The 8,096-nt window shown below is 36.2% G+C and overlaps 2 protein-coding genes across 2 annotated transcripts; one reads left to right on the plus strand and one right to left on the minus strand.

The window, feature by feature from the left end:
• Positions 1-6,016, plus strand: LOC105800547 (uncharacterized). The gene is made up of 18 exons (XM_012631744.2): positions 1-498; positions 1,158-1,397; positions 1,533-1,596; positions 1,680-1,809; positions 1,885-2,032; positions 2,144-2,392; positions 2,528-2,612; positions 3,052-3,154; positions 3,524-3,649; positions 3,726-3,839; positions 4,049-4,167; positions 4,475-4,556; positions 4,647-4,739; positions 4,824-4,913; positions 5,029-5,148; positions 5,233-5,324; positions 5,531-5,588; positions 5,695-6,016. The coding sequence occupies exons 1-18, from the start codon at positions 312-314 to the stop codon at positions 5,770-5,772; spliced, it is 2,178 nt and encodes a 725-aa protein (XP_012487198.2). The 5' UTR covers positions 1-311; the 3' UTR covers positions 5,773-6,016.
• Positions 6,017-6,769: 753 nt separating this feature from the next.
• On the minus strand, positions 6,770-7,660 carry LOC105800549 (early light-induced protein 1, chloroplastic). The gene is made up of 2 exons (XM_012631746.2): positions 7,358-7,660; positions 6,770-7,262 (listed from the first exon to the last, which is right to left on the minus strand). Exons 1-2 carry the CDS (start codon positions 7,514-7,516, stop codon positions 6,840-6,842), a joined length of 582 nt encoding a protein of 193 aa, XP_012487200.1. The 5' UTR covers positions 7,517-7,660; the 3' UTR covers positions 6,770-6,839.
• Positions 7,661-8,096: the final 436 nt, after the last annotated feature.

The raw sequence follows: 8,096 nt of genomic DNA on the forward strand, positions 1-8,096 counted from the left end.
TAAAAGAACCCTCGATTTATCCCTCTATTTCTCTCTCTACCTCTTCAAAACCTTCCTCTCTAAGCTCCCTCTTCCCTTTTATTTTTTTATTATTTTTTTCAATTGAAAATTTTCATTTCCATTTTGAAATTTCGGAACCAGATCTCTCTTTATCTTTGCAATGCCAATTGCTTCCGAGTCTGAGATCCCTTAACTCGCGTCCTCTTCCTCCTTCTGAAATCAAATCCGGTTTTGTTTCCTTTTCGACTCACTGAGTTAAACCGCCAATCTCTGGCTTTGTATTTTTGTTTTTATACGACGGTAACCGAAGAATGGGAGCGGTGCCTTCGACGCCGCGCCATACAAGCACCACCGCCGAAACGGCGGAGTATCTAATCGGCACCTTCGTCGGCGAGAAATCGTTTCCTTTGGCGTCCGATTTCTGGCAGAAGCTTCTGGAGCTTCCTCTTACACTTCGCTGGTCCTCTTACCGTGTTCAACAAGCTTGCGAGCTCTTCGGTGAGTGCTTTCTCTCCAAATTAATTTCGTAAAACATTTTGATAATTGTTTTCTTTGGAATAATTAGTTGTGTAATTTAGTGCTCAATTTTTTATAATTCACAAAATGCAGCTGTTTTTTCGCATTATTTGTTAATAGAATTTATTGTTGTTTTGAAAATGATAGCAATCTTATTGTAGGAATACAATGCTTAGCTAATGATAAGGTTCCGATTGCTTCTACAGTTTTACTACCTCTATTATTTGATTGGCTTACTTTTCTGGACCGAATTGGAGTGCTGTTGTAGTGATAATATTGTAAAATGTTTGGATACGCGATGATTTGAGCTTCTGCTTTGTGATCTAAAACTAAATGATCTGAAAATATCTCAACGGGTGGAAGATATTTGTTTGTTATTGATACTTTACTTTTACCAAGTTGAGGGCAGCTATTATGAAAACTATACAGAACTTCCAAACTTACCAAAAACGGAGCTAAGTGAATTTTATTAATCAATCTCTAAATTCAATGCTTAAGTTGTGAGAGGCATTTTCTGAATTAATAACTCTTTGCAACTTTATTTTAAATTCTACCACTATTAGTGGACCTTCGTTTGTTTTGTTACAAATATTCACAATCATGCTGACTTTGTTTCTTTGTGCTGGATCCTTCATGTACAGCACAAAACAACCACCACACCAGGCACCTTGCGAAGATTTTGATTCACCTTTCATGGTGTTTACAAGAGGCAGTTCGAACTTCTGGTGCTCCATCTGTGGTCTATTTGAAGGCCATTAATGCGGTGTACTTTTCATCTGTTTTTTTGAAGTATATTGTTGAGAATTCACAGAGTGACAATATCGAGGAGTTATGTTTGTCTCTTCTTGAAAATGAACCGGTGCCTAAAGATTTCATGACTGGTAAATCCATAACTATTTGGCTCTTATCATTATTTGCGCTCAAGTTTTGAAATTAAAGTTTGTAAATGAGTATCTTGCAAGTTGTTATTTTACTGATAAATTGCATCTGACCTGATTTTTATTTCTATTGTGCAGATCAAAGGATTGAAAATCTTTTAATGCATAATGTGCTTACCTTCCTTGGTTCAATAGATGTAAGGTACACCATGGCTTAATAGTGCATTTGTTACATTGGCATTTCTACTTAATTTTCTCCTAATATTACATTATTTTCCTCGCAAGTCCTACAACATCCCTTCTACACCAGGAGTTGCTTAACTTCATGCTTGTTGTGATGTCTACTCAACTTCTTTCTGGACCAACCCCAGGGCCGAAAGATGTAAACCCTTTTCTTGATGCTGCAATGTCTCAGGTTATAAGTTAAAACCTTAGCTTGATTTTTTGCTCCAACAATATCCAGTTTGCTTACTCATTCTTTGCTTCACAGGAAAGTTTGCTGGTCAGTTCAGTGGTTCGCAGATTGCTTCTCAATTATATAATGCGACCTCTTCTTCCTTCTAGTACTGCTGCTTCTTATTCTATTTTTTCCGAGGAAAATCAACCTGGTGTTTTACAAAGAGTTGGTTCTGCTGCTGGTATGGTCTTTTCCTTGATGCTCTTATTAATACTGAGTCCTAATCTGTGCTCATTGCTGTAGGAACTTTTCCTGGAATATGTTTATAATAACGTGTATGCTATGCTTGCAGCAAACTTTGTATTGTTGCCATTCAATTATTTGGTCAATTCAAATAGTGAAGGCTCTAGAAATCAACTGGCAGATTGCAGTCTCCATGTGCTACTCGTTCTTATTCATTACCATAAATGTGTTGTAAGCGATGAGTCTGTAACAGATAGAAGTGATGACAGTGCCTCTACAGATCCTGTTTCTAAAGTAAATACATACTTTACTGTCAACCCTTACAGCAAGGCCTTAGAAAATGCAAGGGACATCGAATGTGAGAACTCCTTACGGTTTCCTTTTGGGTTACTAGCATTTTTGCTATATAGTTTTCTCTTCCTATTTTTTCGTGCATGTCATTATGATGGCATATTAGACGGTATTGGTGAATGTGTAAGAATTCTGCTTGCAGTTGATCGTGCCGATATTGAGGGGAATGCACAAAATGGACCAGTTGTGAGATTACCTTTTGCATCCCTATTTGATACCCTTGGCATGTAAGTGTCTTTCTATTCTATTATCAATATGTGAATGAGTAAAATTACTTCTATGAGATTATTAAAGATTGCTTTTTGTGGATTATGATGTATTCATAGTGGGCAAATCTGGGTAATAAGTTTGTATGACTGCTTTATTACTGTTAGTTTTTGCTAACATTTTGCCAAAAATGGGTTCTATTCCTTGGTAATTGCTGTTGGCTTTCTTTTCCCCATTTTTCTTTTGTTTCTTAATTGATTTTGTTTAAAACTGTTCTATAAAGAAAATTTGACTTAAGTTTAGACTTCTATTTTATGGAGCATCTGTCCTTCGTATAGCTGTGAACTTTGATTGACACAAATGCTTTTCCCCTTGTTGCTATATTCGGAATCAATATTCCGTCTCTCATGGCTTCTCTCTCATTCTTGTTTAGTAATTCGTAATGGTTCCCATCCGCAGGTGCTTGGCTGATGAGACTGCTGTCCTTTTACTTTACTCATTGGTGCAAGGGAACTCTGACTTTTTGGAGTATGTACTAGTGCGAACAGATTTGGATACATTGGTAAGAAGCTCTAACTTCCATTATCTGCATTTCATATATAATCCTCAGGAATTCCATTTGCAAAATTACTTTCTGATTTTTTGAACCAAGATGCGAATTGTATGTGGTGTCTTGTTAACATATTTAAAAGTTTTCTTGGCCTCCTGCCCATCCCCTTTTCGCCAGAAAGAGAGAGCTTGAACATTTCTATATGAGATGTTCAAGTCATACACATTGCATCTTGTTTTGCTTGATCTTGCCTATAATTTTTTTAATCGTTCATTGTAATTCTTCAGTATGTTTACACTTTACATGGCATAAACAACCTGCCTGTTTATATCGTACGTCGCATATGGTTTTAATCTGTGTTTGTATGATGAATATCAACAGTTGATGCCCATCTTGGAAACACTATACAGTGCTTCGAGGAGGACATCAAATCAAATATACATGTTGCTGATTATACTCCTCATACTTAGTCAAGACTCTTCATTCAACGCTAGCATTCACAAGATGGTAAGCATCTCTTTCGTTTGTCAGCTTTTGACTTTGATGAATGAGTAGTGCCTTGATGTCTTATTCATACGGACAGATACTGCCTGGTGTTCCATGGTATAAAGAGCATCTCCTTCATCAGACATCACTTGGTTCCCTGATGGTCATAATTTTGATAAGGACTGTCCAGTATAACTTGTCAAAGTTGCGGGTATGGCTCTGAATGTCTTAGATTCTTACCACACCGTGTTATGCTTATTGAAGTAGTAGGCTCCAGGAGAATATTGTTAAATGGCTGAAATTCTCTCTTCATATGTTAGTTTTGAGCTTTAGGACAGTAATATATGATTGTGTGGGTTCTACACCTGTTAATATCATATTATTTGGGAGTTGATTCTTTTTTCTTTAATGAATGAACAGGATGTCTATCTTCATACTACTTGTCTAGCAACTTTGGCAAATATGGCACCTCATGTCCACCGTTTGAGTGCATATGCTTCCCAGAGACTTGTCAGCCTCTTCTATATGCTTTCACGCAAGTAAGTCATCTATGTTTAGACCGCTTTTTTCTTCACCATAATATTCCTTTAGTGATTGTTACCTCTGTTTCCGACCCTTCAATCTACTTGAAACTGAAAGTACCATTTCCCAACACCTATGTTTGATGCATATCAGGACATGGTTATAGAATCCTCCAAGGACCCTCCAAATGTATGGAAAAACTTAGAAAAATTGAACATTACCCATGTTGGATTCAAACCCGAGTCTGAGTAACAAAGATTCATGTATATTTTGCTATCTTGGCACTCTTTTCCTAACTTTTATTGTAAATTTGTTGGAGTTCAGGTACAACAAATTGGTAGAGCTAAGGGACGATAAACTGCAAACCAAAGCCATCTCAACAGGGGATGGCCTTGTAGAAGATATGGTATCTGTCCTGGTTTTGGCATGTGATATAGCCCTTTGTAAAAACTTTGCTCTGTGTATCCTAAAATAATATCTCTTCCCCTTGTTGCAGTCAGCAGAATTGCAAATTTATACCGACTTTTTGAGAATTGTCCTTGAAATATTAAATGCGATTTTGACATATGCACTGCCACGGAATCCTGAGGTACATCTTTTATTGAAGTTATTCAAGATAATCTTTGGCTGCATTCCATCCCATCAACACTTACGGACATGTGCGTTTGTGCAGGTTGTCTATGCCATTATGCACAGACAGGAGGTTTTTCAGCCATTCAAGAGCCATCCTCGCTTTGCTGAGCTGCTTGAGAATATTTATAATGTATGCTCTGAGTTTATTTGATGAAACGCATTATTTAATCTTCCATTTCTTTGTCCTATTTTCTTCTTTATTTCTCCTTGCTTTTCGATTGTTTTGATCTCTTTGGCTTTTATAGGTATTAGATTTTTTCAACAGTCGTATGGATGCCCAAAGAATGGATGGTGAATGGTCTGTAGAAAAAGTCCTCCTGTTCATAATTAATAATTGTCGATCTTGGCGCGGTGAAGGGATGAAGGTAAAAATTATCCGACTGGATATAATCATTGTGTTATCTAGTAGGTTGCTTCCATTTCAATGCATTTTGGTTCTATTTGAACAGATGTTCACTCAGTTGCACTTCTCGTATGAACAAGAGAGTCATCCCGAGGAGTTCTTTATTCCATACGTTTGGCAACTCGTCCTATCCCGCTGGTAATAATCTGAACCTTAGAAAAAGTATAACCAGAAACGTGGGAGGGAGAAAAAATTCTGGTCTTCACACTATTAGTGATTGCTATGTTTAATAATTTGTATTATTGAAACGACTGAATGGGACTCACTTTAAACAATGTTTTAAGTTTGTACCGTAATAATTTTTGCTGATCTCTAATCCATATTCTGCCCCTTTTTCTTTTCAGTGGATTCAGTTTTAACGCAGATGCTATAACTTTGTTCCCCGTCGGTATGCATGCCAATGTAAGTTTATGATTCGTTTTAAGCTTTGGTTAGTTAATTATGCGATGCCTTGTGATTCTTTCAACTTGCATTGAACGTTTAAACCTTTCGTTCTACTATTTTGCAGAAAGAAATTTACTATGATGAAATGAATACGAACCAAAACGGGGAGTTGAATGAACAAAGAGTTCAGTTTGATCCGTAAAAAGAAAAGAAAAAAAAGGCATTTTATACCATTAGCTTGTGCCTATGCATGTACGTTTGTGGTGTATTCTGTAAATACATAAAAAAAATGATAAAAATAGCAGAAAATGTATTCTTGTTAATTCTTTTCTGTTTATATATGTTTGAAACACTGTAGAGGGGCCTTTTTTGAAGTAGATTAATATTTAAAATCCTTTGTATGAAATAAAAGAGAGGATTTGATGATTCCTTTCCTTTTTCACTAATATTAGTTCAGCCTCCAGTTGTTTTCAAGGAGATGAAATGCATGCTCCTTTGCTAATATGAAGCTGATAGATTGGAGAAGTTCAATGATACATTAATATCTCATAATGTTTATAATTTTTATATTTCTGAAATTTTCTAGGAAATGTATGTTAAAAATTGAAAAAATTTCCCACCTGACTTTGTTATTGGATTTTACTTTATTAATAATTTCTTTTCCAAATGTGTGAGTATAAATTTTAAGATTAATTGTGAACATCAATTGAGGAAATAATTAATTGAGGAAATAATTAAATATTAGACATTTTAACTATTTATATATGCTTTTACAGATTTCTGACGAAATTTTTTTCGAGTATAATATGAAAACCTTGCCAATGATTCTTTGGTATAATGATAATTTTAAAATTTCCCCACCTGACTTTGTTATTGGATTTTACTTTATTAATAATTTCTTTTCCAAATATGTGAGTATAAATTTTAAGATTAATTGTGAACATCAATTGAGGAAATAATTAATTGAGGAAATAATTAAATATTAGACATTTTAACTATTTATATATGCTTTTACAGATTTCTGACGAAATTTTTTTCGAGTATAATATGAAAACCTTGCCAATGATTCTTTGGTATAATGATAATTTTTTTTATTTTTTAAATACAAATCTGTATAAATTTAATATATTTTTATTGTGGTGAGTTATCTTCTGTTATTTGGATGTCAGTTTTAATTTAATTCACTCTGCAAAATTACATGACTTAAGCTTGATAAAATCGTTCACATATTGAGATCAACAACGTACAAAAAGCGAAACCAACTAGAACCTACACTAGGGTTCCGCCCTTTACATATTCGGTGAAAGCCAAGGCAACAAGTCCCAACATGGCGAACCTCCCGTTCCACAGCTCAGCATCCGAGCTCATGAACTGACCGGACCTTGACTCCACCGTCTCACCTCTAAACAACGGTATCAAAGATGCAAGCGATAACACAATACTAGTCCCAACGAACAACGGGATCCCACCGTTGGATATTTGGGTCAACACATCTTGACCATTGGATAACTCCATTGCCAGCGCTGCCACAAACCCAACCATTGCCAACCTGCCGTTGATCCTCTCCGGTGCAGGCCCACTAAAGGCAAACACATCAGAGAATTTCGTGCTCACTTTGGGTGATATCCGTGGAGGGCTCTGCTTAGGTTCCGGCGTTGTTGCTGCTGGCATTGGCTCCTTTTGATCACCCTCCTGCAAGTGCAAAAAATCGAATCACTTAAAACTGAAAACCTGTTTAAAATCAAACCCTGAATGTCAAATAGCAAAACAGGAACTTATGAACTTACCTCTGCCAAACAGCGAACTTGAAGATTGAGTTTCCTTTGAAAACGAGGCATGGGTTTCACGTTATAAAACTGAACCATTTGTCTCTTACTACCAAGGCCAGTCATGGGACTTGCTAAAAGGAGGGATTGCATTTGCATGGCACTTGATGATGCGGCCATTTTCTTCAATTTATGGGTAGATATGTGGAAGTGGAAACCAAGGAAGAACCCTAGAGATTATTTTGTTCTTCAAAATCTAAAGTAAAGGCTTAATGAAGCGAAAGTAGTAGTGAATAATGCAATTGATTGCTGATGGTGAGTAAAGTAGTACAAGTGTTTTGCTATAAATAGCGTAGGATAGGTGAAGGGGGTTGTGGATATTTAAGGGTCCACGTCGCTCTGTATCTAATACTCGAAAGTGAGTGAGTCACGTGGGATTCTTTGTCCACACATGATGAGTTTGGTGACGTGGGCTCTTTTATTACCGGAAAGTGGTTGTTGGTTCCGTAGACAGCCGGACCTTTTGGTCTGACGTGGCCTCTTCTCGATACTAGGAAGAACTTTCTGGACTCTTAGCGTGGGACGTGGTCTCTTTCTATGCGTTGTTTTTTTGGGTGAATTACATTCAAAGTCATTAAATTATTAATAAGTTTATTTTTAGTTATTTAACATCAAACATTATAAAATGGTTATCAAACTATCAGAAAGTTTTCATTTAAGTCATTAGAAGTTAAAATCGTTGCTGTATGACCTTCTTTAT

Source organism: Gossypium raimondii, chromosome 9 (assembly GCF_025698545.1).
Source record: "Gossypium raimondii isolate GPD5lz chromosome 9, ASM2569854v1, whole genome shotgun sequence".
Lineage (NCBI taxonomy): Eukaryota > Viridiplantae > Streptophyta > Magnoliopsida > Malvales > Malvaceae > Gossypium > Gossypium raimondii.

What these genes read in the sequence shown, in the direction of transcription:
- LOC105800547 (XM_012631744.2), top strand. Translation starts at nt 312, where the DNA reads ATGGGAGCGGTGCCTTCGACGCCGCGCCATACAAGCACCACCGCCGAA. An exon ending in GCCTAAAGATTTCATGACTG is followed by an intron (nt 1,398 to 1,532) that starts GTAAATCCATAA and finishes TCTATTGTGCAG; the next exon opens with ATCAAAGGATTGAAAATCTT. An exon ending in ATAACTTGTCAAAGTTGCGG is followed by an intron (nt 3,840 to 4,048) that starts GTATGGCTCTGA and finishes ATGAATGAACAG; the next exon opens with GATGTCTATCTTCATACTAC.
- LOC105800549 (XM_012631746.2), bottom strand. Translation starts at nt 7,516, where the DNA reads ATGGCCGCATCATCAAGTGCCATGCAAATGCAATCCCTCCTTTTAGCA. An exon ending in AAGTTCGCTGTTTGGCAGAG is followed by an intron (nt 7,263 to 7,357) that starts GTAAGTTCATAA and finishes TTGCACTTGCAG; the next exon opens with GAGGGTGATCAAAAGGAGCC.